This window comes from Drosophila gunungcola (assembly GCF_025200985.1).
Source record: "Drosophila gunungcola strain Sukarami chromosome 3L unlocalized genomic scaffold, Dgunungcola_SK_2 000005F, whole genome shotgun sequence".
Lineage (NCBI taxonomy): Eukaryota > Metazoa > Arthropoda > Insecta > Diptera > Drosophilidae > Drosophila > Drosophila gunungcola.
The window spans coordinates 1,355,452-1,370,101 of NW_026453180.1; the positions used below are offsets into that span (position 1 = coordinate 1,355,452).

A 14,650-nucleotide genomic window follows, 5' to 3' on the forward strand; every position below is an offset into this window, starting at 1 on the left:
AGTTTAAATTAACAGTGCTCAAAGGACTGGCGTTTTTATTGTTAAATTATAAACTTTACCCTTTCCACTCATAAGTTTGAACCCAATTAAAGAAATAACATTAATATTTCTTTTAATCATATGTTTAGAACAATCCAAGTTTAAATGGGAAACTATTATTTATTTTGTAAGTTAAGCGCTGAAATTAATCAAATGTAAAATGTACACATTGTTAGTTTGCCGTTGTGTGCTTGTTTGGGGTTTCCAGTTGTGGTTTTCTGTGTTCCGAGGGCAAGCAATAATACAAAAACACTGAAAATCGCTCTCCTCGCTACGGGAATCTCTATTTAAATCTAAATCACTGCGTTGCAGAATCATCTCATCATCATCATAATCATAATTGTAATCTGGCTGCCGCGCCGCTCAACAATGGTCGATCGTTTCCACGACTGGCGTTAATAAATAAACTTGCACCGTTCTCGTTTTAGGTGCTACGTAAAAAATGACAGAACAAAGTTCGCGGGGACGGAGGATTCTTGGTTCAAATCTCCTCCTTTTGCATTCTAACCGGAAAGATCTCCCTGATCGAAAATACCCTGATCGTAGAGCTCGGCCACCACTCTCCGGCCGCCAAAGAATCGTCCGTCGAGTGCTTCTTTTCCGCGCATCGCCTCCGCTCCTGCCGAAAACTCCACAAAGATCTTAACAATGATCTCCGCCTCGTCATCGTCCTCGTTCTCCGTTTGCTTCTCATTGAAGATGATTACCCGGCTGACGGTGCCGAATTTACTGCACTCCTCCTGGATCTCCTCCTGCAGCGTTTCGTCCACATCCTCGGGTCCAACCATATTGCGCAGGATGATCACCCGTGAGTCCACCGGCCGCATAAGCCGCTGCATTACCAGCTGCCGGGCACTCTGACCCTTGATGGACATGTTCTCCTGCTGCTGCAGCGTCTGCACATCGCCCTCGTCCATCAGCTTCTTCTGCAGCTCCTCCTGCTGCTTCTCGTGCGCCTTCTTGATGTTCTCCGAAAGACTTGCGGCCGTTACGGCGGCATTATTCGCAGCTGCCGACAGTGCTGCAGCAGCTGCTGCTCCATTGCTAGCCTCCACACCAGTCAAAGCGGCAACCGCCGCGGGCACTATGCCCACACCACCAACACCACCGCCGACAGTCATGGGCAGAGTTGGCGTGGCCAGCAGGGCGGGCGGTGGAAGAGTGGAAACCACTGCCTGCAAAGGCTGCAGGCCAGCCGGAACACCCAGCAAACTGGGGGCCACGGGAGAGGGTGCCTGGAATATTCCGGGCGGAAGAAGAGCAGGAGCCGCTTGAGCCAGGGCAGGATGTAGAGCAGCCGCCGATGTGGCCGCCGAAACCACCGGCATGGCGCCCACTTTGGTCACAACCGCTCCGGCTGCCATGACGGGTGTGTTTTGCGATAAGCCCAAAACGGCATTGCTGGCCACCGCATCCAGAGCCTGGATCTTGGCCGTTGCCGCCGCTGCTGCCACTGCCGCAGCCGTGGGCATCGTGGAGTTTGTTGTGGGACAGGCCAGGGCATTAGGTGGCGTTATGGAACGACCCACTCTGTAAGATATATGTTGGTAAAATCTTTTGGTTTAACTAGCTCAAATACAACACACTCACCTCAGCAGTTGTCCACCCAGATCGAAGAGATTCATGCTGGCTATAGCCTCATCCATGGCCTGTTTATTGGCATACTCGATGAAGCCGTAGCCCTTGTGCGTGTGCAGGGAGGTGCCCTGGGCCAGCTTGCAGTAGAGGATCGGTCCGAAGGCCTCGAAGACGCTCTTAATGTCCTCCTCGGACAGATCGGGATGAATGGAAGCCACATAGATGCGGTTGAAGCTCTTCGCCTCCTCCTGCACCTCGTCGATAACCTGCTGCGCTTGTGGCATATTGCTGGGTCGGCCCACCTTAATGTTTCGGCCGCCCATCAACGCTCCGTTCATCTGTTCCAGCGCCAACTGGGCGCCCTCGGGTATCTCGTACTCCACAAAGGCGAATCCCTTGTGCTTCTGCGTGATGGGATCCCAGGACATGTTGATTGATTTGATGGGACCAAAGGGTGTGAAAGCCACGCGGATGGTGTCCTCTTTAAGCTCAAACGAAATGCTGCCTACGTAGACTCTAAAAGGGAAAGGGTCATGGTCATTAGTTTATAAAATTTATAACATAAAAATAATTAAATGAATATTGTGGATTTGGAGTCAGATCTTATCAGCTAAGAGCGCACAGTGATTGGATCCTCTGCGACTGCCTCCAGTAACGCGGAGCTACAGAAGTGGGAACCAATCTTCGCCAGACTTTCAAAGAGTTTGCATCATAATCTTCACACACAGGGAAAAAAACATAAATCCACATGGGAAAATGTAACTTTATTATTTACACATTTTCTTTTTATTTTACCTTTTTTAAAGGCTACTGAATAGTATAAAAATTAAAATATTAGATAAACTAATTATTTGTATTCATGTATTTTGTAGTTTTATCATTTGAGACTTTGAATAGCCAAATTACAATTGCAATAGAAATCAAATTTGTTGTTTCTGTACTTCAAAAAATAGAAATCTTCCAAAAAAAAAAGAAAGATTTATATCGTGATGAACAATTTTTTTGGATAATACAGTTACACTGTGTACCCAAAACATTTTATAGGTAAACTACAACTTTCATGGCAATTATTTTTTTTGTGTGCAGAAAACAGGATAATCTTTTCCCCTGAAACCCCTGAACTCACCTGCACATAAGGGCCAGTGCCTGTTGTCTCTGAACCTGAGTGCGCTGAGTGGCGAGTTGCTGCTGCTGGTGGGCCAGAGTCTGCTTCATGAGCACCATCTTGATGCTCTGCTCCATGGCGTACTTCTTGGCCTTGCTGACCAGGTCGTGCTGCTCCGAGGAGAGCTTGGGCAGGGCGCCGCCCAGGAGACCGAGGAGGGCCGACCGAGTGCCCGGACCGAACTTAACATCGCCCGTCTGCTTGAGGTCGTACAGGGGCTGCGAAAGGTAGGGAATTTTCGAATCCGTGGACTTGCCTAGAATTGGGAAGAGGGATTAGTGCATCTCATAGTGGGGAGGGAGTAGTTCAGTTCAGTTGATCATCAGCTATGCAATTTGTTTGGGATTCGACTTTTTTTCATTTGACTTGTTTGATTTTCTTTTTTTTTTTTTGGTTTGGTTTGTTCTGTCATTTCCGAAGGCAAAAGTGGGACAAATTGGTCAAGAGTTTGAAGCGTTTGAAACCGCTTAAATAAAGACAAAAACTGCCTGCTGCCTGCAAGAAAGATGAAGACAAAAAAGAAAAAATAAGAAAACAAATTGTTAATCATATAGAGGCTGCCGCCGGTGGCACACGATCGCGTCTATCGATAGGCAATCGATAGTATTGTTGCGATTATTATGATTATTGGATAATACTTAAGGTTAATGTTTTCGCTTTTCGTTTTGCTTTTGCGTTGGATGAGAGTCTATGTGAGTCTATCGTTTATGCAGAGGGGCTTGAGTTTTTGTCATTTATTTGTCAAGGCTGGAAAATGCAAGAATAAAAAGAGAAAGCTCCCGTCAAATAAAACATATTCGTTCGCTTATCGATAGGCAATTGATTGATATACGTAGTGTATGTGATGCAAGTGTGGATATTATATATATATATATATATATATATATAAATATATATATATATAGGAGATAATGTGTCGAGTTATGTGTGTAAATGCGTATCAAATCAAAATTCATCCGCCGACACACATCCGATTGTGGGCGATATTGCGAACTGTGCACACACAGCAGGATATCCGGGGAATCCCCTCCAAAAAAAGAAACGCGGGCTGGGGGCCTTTGGGGATTTGCCGATCTCCTCGTGTGTGCTCAGCTCTGGCGAGTAGTTTATAAAAATTAGAAATTATAAGCAACCTTAGGTGCGGTTTTCGTATTCGTATTCGATTTCCATGAGTTGGGGGCGTGGTAACTGACTTGAAGAAGGGTCACACACATTATACATTGCTCAGTGATAAAAAGAGAAAAATAAAAAAAAGAAAACAAGACGCTGAAACGATAATAAGAGCAACAATATGTTTAAGTTGGTTAGGTTCTCCACCGCCCTACCTATCTACATATATAAAGCTGTTGTCTACCCTTTTGGTTAATGATTTTTTTACGACACTAAGCTCGCAGAGAGCTCAACCCTTAGGTCAAAAGTTAAATATTACTAGTTGCGGATAGTGATCGGGTGATCGAGCGATTGACAACGGACTAAGTGAGTTTTTAGTACCCCCCATTTATCACAACACGGATGGTACAGGACGGACTGTAGGTCTAAATCTGAGCTAAGACAAAACACAAAATCATTGGTACTTAATGTAAATGCAACCAGGACAGGACCGGAGCCAGAATCAGAATCACAAACAGGATCAGGAGGACCCGTAACCCGGATCAGTCCCCGGCTGGCGGCACACGACGACGTGGTGGCGAGGTGGTTAGAAGCGGATTAATGTCGATGTTCTGGTTGGTTGGGCTGTTTTGTGGCTGATTGGTAGTAGTAGATTGGTAGTAGTAGAGTAGTAGTGGAGTTATCTAATTGGTCATCTCTCTCTCGATCTCGAATACCCGACCTCGATTTCGATCTCGATCTCGATAAAACTTAGTCTTAGGCGGAACAAACTTAAAAGGTAGAAAAACGCTTACGAGAACTAAAAAAGAGAGATATAGAAGAAAGAGAAAGAGAGAGATAATAGTTATATATGCATTTTGGATTAGTTCTGGCGATTCGTCGACTCGTTTCGGTTCGTTTTCGGGACTCACTGATGCCCTAGATTTAACAACACAATACGCATACGCAGCATGCGCAGCACACGCATTTCATTGCGCTTTGCTTTTGCTTTCGTTATTTAGCATAGCATATATGTTTGGATTGGTTTGCATTATCGACTGGGGATCGCGCCTTTTACGACTTTGGCGATAGACTGACTCTCAAATCGATTTGTTTGACTCTCACCTCACCTCACACCTCACAGTCTGAGTTAGAGTTCATCGTGCGTTTATGAAGTCTGCAATTACTTAAGCAGAACAAAAAGAAAAACCGATTATTTAGTGGCGTCAGTGCTGCCCTTAGATGCAACGGAGTAGAGTAGAGTACAAGTACAAAAGTAGGAGAGAAAATATAAGATGTGCTTATGTTTTATGCTTGGACAACCAAAAAATACAATACAATTTGGCCTGGCCGGCTCCTCGTGGATTCCGATTCCGTTGATTTGTTGATTAACCTACGTGCCAAGCTCATTCTCAGACATACACAACTTGTTTTTTTTTTTGGGTGGGGGCGATGTGCTGCCGATCGCCACGGTTATCATTCCATCATACTTAGTTATTTATAGACGGACAGCTGGGAAACTCACCCGAGTCGGAGCGCGATCTTTTGGTGGCCGGCATGTCGCTGATTTCGCGCTGATCATCCGAACGCGGAGATCTTGATGCTCTATCGTTGCTGCCCTGTAAAAGAAAAAAGAGGTTTTATAATTTTTGGTGGCTGATGTAAAACAAGAAACCTTTATCCCTTTCGAACACATTTATGTGTGTAATAGTGTGAATATAATTTCAATTTTATTCTTTTCAAAATTTCAGTTTGCAATCAGTAAAACGAAAAATAAATAAAATCATTGTTCATCTTAGGTATTATTGAAAGCAGGGATAATTGATAAACACTAAAACCATATTCAATAAATTGAAAATGATAAGAAGGTATCACACCATATGTTATAGTTTGAGATACAAGGGTGCTGCACACTGCCTTCCTCAGGTAAATTTAGTTTGTAGCACCGAAGGGCTGTACATCCATATAGACGAAATCGGAGGTGCGAGCGCATGGTGTTAATTCAACTAGATACACACTCTGCAGGGGTCCGGAACTGTGACGTCGGAGTCCCAAACGGAGGCAAGGTCACGGGGTGCTCCGCTGCTCCTGCCCTTTACCCCTTTTACGCACTGCACCCACTGCACCCCTAAGAAACGCTCAATGCAACGCCACTGTTGGGGCACCGAAAAATGCGCAAATTTCACAGACTATTGAAAACACGCGATGTCGGAAACAAGTCGAAAACTCTGTACTGCGGTGCAACTGCATCAATTTTGTGTAATACTAACCATTCTTGTTGTTTTCCAGGTATTCTATTGGCGATTTGTTATCCGCAACGCTGTTATTTGTTAACTTTCGTTTCTTTTGCGAAAATTTGTCAAGATGGATACGAAATAGTGGTGACACTTCAGTTCGATGTTTCTCGATTTTCTTAAACATCGATTGTTGGTTGCGACTATCGAGTGAATACGAACACTGACTAGTAATGTTAACTGTGACAGGGAATACCGTTTAAGCCGTCTTTCCACAGTCCATCCGTTGGAAACGGCTGGAATTTTTAAGATATATGAAACTCCCATTTCCACCGCGCACATCCAACCACATTCAACCTTCCGATAACAGCTGATCTGAACCGCTAAAAATTACGAATTTCCAAAAAAAAAAGGAATTCATCAGTGAAACAAATGATCTGCAAAAAGACATCCCAAGTCGGAGCTGTGCCGATCAGAGATTTTTTTTTTAAGAAAGTGACGTTCGTTAGTGTACGTGTCTCTCGAGGAACTGGTGAAATTCTTGTAAGAAACATTTTTATTTTACAACTGCATGTAGTTTTTCTTTATTCAACCCTTTTCTTAAGGACTACGACTAAAATTAAACTATGCATTAATATGTACAACTCTCGATCTTTCTGGGAGTTTTTTTTTTTTTTTTTGGTTATTTTTTCTGACGTTTCTTAACTAGTGCACGATGGGAAGGAGGAGAGTTAAGGGAAGGGATCACCCGATCAGGCAAGATTTAGCAAAGATAAGTGGGAGGGGGTATTTATTTGTATTTTTAGTTTCACTTTTTTATAACAAAGGGGAGCAGGAACTTGAACATGACTCAGTTGAATGGGTTAGATAAAACAGCTTAGGTAAGTAATCACAATGGTCTGTGTTTCCGCTTACGATCTACAGGCTGTTGGTAATCGTGCGTATTCCGTTTTTAAAGCTAATTGTCAGTCGCGCGACTTGCTTTCATTTCAACATGACGAATTCAAAATAAAAACCAAATAAAAATTCAAAAAAATCCAAAATTTGTAAAAATTAAATGGAGCTTTGAGCTATTATAAATCCTAGTCCTGGGATGAAAATGATCCTACGAATAAATTAACGAGACCGAAGCACGTTCCCAGGATCTTCTAAGTACACATGTTGCTTCGGCTTAAGTAAATGGTTTGGTTTGGTTTGGCGAGTTTTAAGTGTCCAGGCTCCATCAGTTTTTAAGTTGCTGTTGCTGCAGGTGTTGCAGGTGCTGCATGTTGCATGGTGCTGGTGGCTGTTGGTTTCTAGTTGTTGCTGGTTACCTGGGTGAGCACCTTGGCGGCTAACGGGGTCGAGGGCCGGGCGGGCAGCAGCTTTTCAAGCTCGAATACCAATCCGCACTCGACGACGACGACTATCACAAGGTTTGGTTTGCAGGGGGCAGGCAGGTCGATCTCCGCCTACCGCGCCCTAGTACAGATCATCCTCCATGTTGTGGATGAGTATCTTTTTGTCCTCCTTGCAGCCGGACTTCGACAGCGACTGCTCCACCAGCTTGGGATCGAAGCAGGGCTGAAAAAGTGAGAGAAATAAGTTGGATACTTTATTTAACACATTAGTTTTTGAGGGAGTCTTACAGTTTCGCAAATGTTCATGTTGCAGCAGTTCTCTATCGTGATCTCGCACTGCTCGGTGGCTAGTGGCCGGTTGGTTAGTGGCGTGTCTCCGGCGGAGTTGGTCCTAGCCTGCTTGCGCACCACAAACGTCTTCCTGATGCGAGGTCTCTTCGGTTTGTACAAGCGACGAATTCCGTGGACAATTACAGCGGTTAGTAGTAGGCTAGACACGATGCCCACGACCAAGATGATGATCACGCTGCTGGTCCACACTTTGGGAGTGCGGCACACCTCCAAGTGCGTGTACTGAGGGATGGCAAAGATGGTGCTGTTGGTCTGGGCCAGTTCCTCGCAGCTGCAGTTGAAAAAGTTTAATAAGTATGATGTCTATTGGGAGTTCAGTAAAACGCAGACAGACTAACATGTCATGGCAACCAAAAGGCACATAGGTATTAGGTTCGTGCTTCAGCAGACGGCAGAAGAGGGCACAGATCTCCGTGGAGTTCTGCTCGCAGCGGGCTCCTCCAAACTTAGCAGGGCACTCACAGCTGGGCGGTTCCTTCTCGTCCTTGGACACACGACAATGACCGCCGTTAAGGCACAGTCCGGAGCACTTGCTGACCTCACAGCGCTCGCCCGTGAATTCCGGCTGGCAGTAGCACTTGGGGTACGCAAATTCGGACATCTGGCAGGTGCCGTGGACACAGTAGTTGTGGCACTCGCGAACCTCGCAACGGGATCCCTTGAAACCAGTGGGACAGATGCACAGATCCGTTTTCGCCTTGTATTCGCCTCCATTCATGCAGCGCTCGTCTTCCAGTATTTTGATCTTCTGGTCCACCAGGTTGCGAATAACCATCTTCCTGCTTTGCTCATCCAACCGTTCCTTCACCTTGCGCACTATGCTGGCGCAGTGGTGGTCCTTCTGGAGTCTCTGGTAGAATCCTGTACGCGCTACGATTCCTCGGGCCTCCTCGCTTAGGTTAGCTACGCGCACTAGTGGGCAGTCCTCCGCCGCCGGCTCCGGATCACTTTCGGGCCTAAAGTCCGTGGGATCTGTGGAGTCCTCCTGTTCCTCCGGCTTGGAAGTAGTGGTGACCTTTATCACCGGCACTTTGGGGTGACTCCAAACCGCCCTAGTGGTCCGATCTGTCCAGTAAATGGCATTGTTGGTCACTGCCAGATTAAGCGGTTCGTGGTGCTTGTCCTTCAGCACAACCTGGCGATCCGTGCCGTCCAATTTGGAGCTTTCCACCGCAAAGAACACACCCTTGAGGTCGTCGATCCAAAAGAGACGATCCGACAGCTGGTCCACCACAATACCCCTCGGCATGTCGATGGCGGTATTGATGATCACGGTTCGATTGCTGCCATCCAGATTGATGCGTTCCACGGTGGGATGCGTGATGTTCGAGTTGGTCCAGTACAGCTTCCGGCGGCACACATCTACGGCCACGCCATCCGGTCGTCCACCCTCCGCGCTGAGATCCACCAGGACCTTTGGTGGCGCCGATCCGTGGATGGGCGCAAAGAAGATCTTCCTTTGCTGGGTGTCCGACCAGAAGAGGTTCATGGTCAGCGGATCGTAGGTCAGTCCCGCCACAGACTCATTCCCAGTGCGTGCAATCGTCTGCTCCGCCACGTGGGAGGCAGCGAGGAAGTCTCTTTTCAGGGAGAATATGCTGCCATTCTGGTGCTTCAGGTCGTTAAAGTAGATCAGCTCCTCGGACTCGTCAAAAGTTAAGGCAGACAGCTCGTCAAACTCGTGGGCAGCGGTGGCTATCGTCTGCCACGAACTGTCCATGAACTGGATCTTTGTCCTCAGTGTGACGGCAAAGTCTGAAAGTTAAAGAAATATTTAAATTAGATAGAATTAATAATGGAACCCAAAAAAAAAATTTTATGAGCAAAGGTAAATAGTACAGAGTTGTACGAGGCTTTTAAAATTGTATGTTAGAACCTAAACGAACTTGTAAAATCGAACTATATCAATGAATTATAAAAAGACTGGTTTTTTTTTATTATGACCACTGTTTTGTTTATACAAGCTTTGACAAAAATAAATAACAAGCTAGTTTTTTCCACCCGGACTTATATATCGACCGATCATTAACATGACAGCTATATGATAAACATAGTGAATTCATAATAAGTAAAGTGATTCATTTACCTTTAAGGAAGTTTTATGTAATTGGATTCAAAAATGATTATAGGATAATCAAATTGGAACAATAATCCTATCTAGAATTCGATATGAATGTAAAAATCACTTTTCCTTAAATCAAAAATAGTTTCTATGTAGAAGGCTTATAGAATTGGGAAACGTGACCGCTCACATCACATAGAAACCACCAGAGACCCCATGCTTTATTTGCGGAAATTGAGCTCAATCAATGGCAAATGCCCCCTAACGTGTCGAGCCCCCTCAACCACCATCATTAAATTTGCCAAAAAAAGTCACGAATTCCAATCAAGCTCCTCCATTTGTGGAAATTGCGACTCGAATTGAATTTTGCTCAAATTGCGTTTTATTTTCATTAATTGATTATTTAATGCGGCGCCGCCTGCCTCGGAAAACTCAATAGTTTCAAATCATCAAAAATTAATGTGTGTCTGTGTCTAAAGGTCTAGACTGATAAGGCATTGTAAATAAGTCAACAGGCGACGAGGATCTGAAGACGTCAACCAGTGAAAGGCCCAGGGAAATCCCTTGATACGTAATGTCAATCTTTGTGACCTAGAAAATCAATTTTAATCAGTTTAGGGTTTTCTATAATGTTATTCAAGGCTATTTATGGTATCAGATTTTTGTTAAGATAAGGCTTTTATTGATTTATTTACTTGATGGACTATAATAAGGATATACTTTAAATTGTGGTAACTTTGAATTTTTAAATCTTTCTGATACAAATGATCAAAAGTTTTAGTTAAATCGCTTTAACAAAGGTTTATTTTTAATAACTATTAATATCTTATATGTTTTAGAAAGGTGTTTAATTATGCCACATCATTAACAAAGTATTCAAATGCTTAATTAACCTACCTTAAATTATAATAAATAATTGATTCTCCCTGAAAGATTTGAATTTATAAGTTACATTCTTACAACAGAAACACCTGTGACACAGGTGTGATAGGGCCATGTTATAATAGTATATGTATTATATCAATTCCCTAATCAATAGCCACCTTAAAATTTGTACACAAAAACATGGCGAACTCAAGTTGGGTGTACAAAAAAAAATTGGTGACAAGATTTGATAAGCGGCAAATGGCGGTGATTCCGTACTGAAATCTGGATTCGCTTGCTTTTAAGTCCCCAAACGAGATCAAAGAACCTGTTGTCAACGTTCTGGGGGCGTGGCTCTTATTTAATTAAGCAGGCAGGTGAGTAAATACAACACCTGCTGGCATGCAAACAAGAAAAAGTTAAACAGACAAACAATCCTCGCACACTTTTTCCACTCTCCTCTCACGGAAATGGGAAAATCGCAGCTGGCGGAACAGAAACCAATATGGGCAGCAGTTCCGCATCCGATTGAAACGTATGAAGGCTTCACTTTCACAGTTCCTCATACAATAACCCCATTACCAATTGATCAGATCGATTATCCATCACTCACGACCTGGTCATTGGCCCTAGCTTGTGGGCAAAAAACACCTTTCTAGGTCACTGTCGCTGTGGAAAAGACCTAAAGACCACAACAAAGTGCAAAAAACGAAGACAGATATATAAATATTTGACAAACGTGTTTAACTACAAGTTAACTTGGTTTTTTTCTAATGTGTATTGCCCCCCAATCTTGTTTCGAGTTTTCGAAAATCCTAGTTTTCAGAGTTTTGATTGAGATAATAATGCCTCTATTTAGTGGTCATATTGGTAGACTATAGCTATTGGTTATTCATGATTCATGATTCATGCATATGTATCTAAACGCTGACCAATTATCGATGGTTGTAAAAATGAGCTGCAAAAAACAAAGCCTAACGAAGTTAAGCCGCATTGACCACTCAAAACGCAGTTGCGAACGAACCTTTCAGTCGACCTCCACGCTTCTGGTTTGAGGTCAACGTTTTTATCGATGCAGAAAATGCTAAATTGGCAATCTACAATAATACCAACGTAATGACGAGTTCATTGGTGGAGCTTTGGTGGGAATTGAGTTATTGGTTGAGAACTGCCAGAGAGTCCTACAAAAACTAATCCATTAATCCTACCTATACCAAATATGTTATGACCTTCATTTAACTTACTTTACTTAAAGTAAATCATGTTTGTTTTGCTCTATGATTTTTTTTTTGCAAGTTAACAACATAATAAAATATAATTTTATGCAATATAACATAACTTTTTTTGGAATGAAATCTTGAAATATAATATTGTTATTGATGTAATATGTGTGTTATATTATTAAAATTGTAAAAAAATCTTTAAGTTACTAAAAACAAAAACTAATATCAAACTCAAAACACCATTTAGAACCCACTGAAGCCCAAAAACTATGAGGTAAGTAGTATGGCATTTAATTTTGTGTTTTGTGAATTAAATTTATTACTTAAAAGCTAAAAGGTGCACCACAGAAGTGATTATAAAAAGGCTTTACGTTCTTCTTGAACTTTAAAAACTTAAATACTACGAAAGCAAAGCTAATTTAAAGTGATTTGCTTATAAAGCAAAAAATTGTTTAACAAGCATAAAAATAAAGTGTATTGGAGACAAAATGCCAATCTTAGCAAAATATGTGCTGGTGATATGAAAATAAAGCAAAAACTGTTTGAAGTTAAAGTGATTGTACTGTTGTAAGATGTTTTATTTTAACCGATGATCAATTTTAACAAACCCCAACAATATTAAACTAAAGGATCTACAATTTTTGGATTTAAGGCCATTACTTGACTGCAACTGAAGCAATTGAAATTTATAAGGGGACAATTAAAATGCCCGATTGAGCAACGGTCAATAATTCTTATGGCTTGCCGAACATAACTCATGAAATAAGCGGTATCTCTGAGAATAGCAGTATGATATGGATTTTCGCACGCGTCACATCGGCGGTTTCCACCATTAGCGTTACATATCTAATAATTAGCGATAATAATGAAGCGATCGGGAAAGTTCTCAAGTCGCACGTGGAACGATCTAGTAATGGATCTCGAATGGATAGTACCTCATTATACCCAGATCGAGTTTCCAGGTGTGCCATGCTCATTCAATATGTTTCTGGGTTTATTTGCACAAGCAATCTGGTGCTTGCCCGATTAGAAGGGAATTAAATGGATCTTTCGCCTCGGATTACGACTCAGATATTCAACAACAGCCGTCAGTCGGTGTAATTTTATTCAGAAAAGTGCTTGTAAGCACTTTGGGTTTCCACGACTTCGGAAAGAGGAAACCCAAGAAACCGAAGAAACGCAGGAAATTTTAGAAATCGCAGCAACAATCACCGAATCTAAACAAACCGGCAAGCCGGTGATTTTGTGGCATACGTGACAAAGTAAATCAGCAACATGGCGGCCAAAGTGGTGGCAAATGTCGAATACTCTGCAACTCCGCGCTTATGAACCACCATTGCACAGGAGTTAAAGGTTTATAACCAGACAATTTCCCTTTTCATGGAGCCACAACCAATTTTAAATTCAAATTTTCACCTTCACCCAATGGTCAGTGGTTTTTCCAGTTTGGGGAGTTGGAACTAAAGACTTTAAACAGTATTTAACAGTTGGTTTGCCGGCCACGTTGAGTGAAAAGAGAGTGTGACAGAGAGCGAGAGAGAGAGAGAGAGAGAGAGAGCGCGCAGTAACCTTTCCAAAGGGAAAGCGCAACAACAGTGAAACGCGTAATAATAATGATTATCAGGCATTAGAATATAGCTACTAGTTATCAGCAATCAGCGACGTGTGCATTGATACCAAAGCGCGCCTCTGCCACTGATAAAGCAGATAAAAAGAACGTTTTGGAGCGGGGCAGCTCCGATAGTCAGCTGATAGCAAGCACATGCATACATATGTACATACACTCGCGTGTGAAATATGCTACGACTTATGTCAAGCGATTACATAAGACCACTGGCTGCATTGTTTATGTCGAATTGATTTCCAATTGTCCATATAACGGAAAAATGAAGGTTAGCCACCAGGGTTGCCAGAGGAGCAGTAACTGCTCCTAACTGTTCTTTTCCACCCACTGGAAGGCGCGGTGTGCACTTACCCCACTCCAGTGGCGTTCCTTGGACAGAGATCAGCAGGCAGGTGGCGAGGATTAAAGCTGGCGCAAACATCATCCCGACTCGGCTTCGGATCATTATTTAGGTGGAATATATATACCCTCGATTGCACAACCGCCTGGGCTCAGGTTAGGTTGCTGCAGGAATGGCTGCTGCAGGTGTCGTTGCGTAGCCAGCGGGTTGGAAGTGCGGGGATTAGTAGGGAAGGAGTCTAGAAAACAGCACGTAAAGGGGATTGAAAGAACGCGCCGCGGAACCCGGTAACGACCGATCGATCCGACAAGAATTTTTAAACTAACTTTTAAATTCAATTGATTCAATCGGAGGTTGCCAGCAACAGCAGCTCCATGGTCCAACCAGTGTTGAACAAAAAGCACCTGGTAATCAGTTTGCAGCTCTGGTAAGGGTCGATAGGTACCGATAGATTTTGTTAATTAAAAAAAAAAAAAATTTTAATTTTTTACTCTTGATTTATTTTAATTTCTAATTTGGTGTTTTAAACAAACGTTTAAGTACTCCTGTTAAGTGTTTTTGTTGCAAGAGCTTTTGTTAAGCTTGAAATTTTTGTTGGTCTTGAAAATTTAAAAATGGCGCCAAAATACTTAGATTGCAAGATAAGGATACGTTTTGCTATTTGGCCAACAAGCAAGCTTCTTCTGAAAAATGGCGCAATGAGAACTGTAATTTGAAAGATTCTTTAAGACTTTGTGTTGT

The 14,650-nt window shown here is 42.9% G+C and overlaps 2 protein-coding genes across 16 annotated transcripts; both read right to left on the reverse strand.

Annotated features, from left to right (window-relative positions):
* Window positions 1-139: 139 nt before the first annotated feature.
* On the reverse strand, window positions 140-6,294 carry LOC128259100 (poly(U)-binding-splicing factor half pint). 15 transcript variants are annotated; one of them, XM_052991273.1, is made up of 7 exons: window positions 6,142-6,280; window positions 5,397-5,490; window positions 5,002-5,048; window positions 3,916-3,974; window positions 2,744-3,038; window positions 1,630-2,133; window positions 140-1,569 (listed from the first exon to the last, which is right to left on the reverse strand). In XM_052991273.1, the coding sequence occupies exons 5-7, from the start codon at window positions 2,857-2,859 to the stop codon at window positions 543-545; spliced, it is 1,647 nt and encodes a 548-aa protein (XP_052847233.1). In that variant the 5' UTR covers window positions 2,860-3,038; window positions 3,916-3,974; window positions 5,002-5,048; window positions 5,397-5,490; window positions 6,142-6,280; the 3' UTR covers window positions 140-542. The 15 variants fall into 15 exon arrangements, with proteins under 15 accessions (XP_052847233.1, XP_052847228.1, XP_052847226.1 ...); XM_052991268.1 differs by having other exon boundaries at window positions 2,744-3,529; XM_052991266.1 differs by having other exon boundaries at window positions 2,744-3,529; window positions 3,916-4,048; window positions 4,997-5,048.
* Window positions 6,295-6,658: 364 nt separating this feature from the next.
* Window positions 6,659-14,305, reverse strand: LOC128259099 (protein cueball). The gene is made up of 4 exons (XM_052991259.1): window positions 13,921-14,305; window positions 8,135-9,551; window positions 7,734-8,067; window positions 6,659-7,668 (listed from the first exon to the last, which is right to left on the reverse strand). Exons 1-4 carry the CDS (start codon window positions 14,012-14,014, stop codon window positions 7,567-7,569), a joined length of 1,947 nt encoding a protein of 648 aa, XP_052847219.1. The 5' UTR covers window positions 14,015-14,305; the 3' UTR covers window positions 6,659-7,566.
* Window positions 14,306-14,650: the final 345 nt, after the last annotated feature.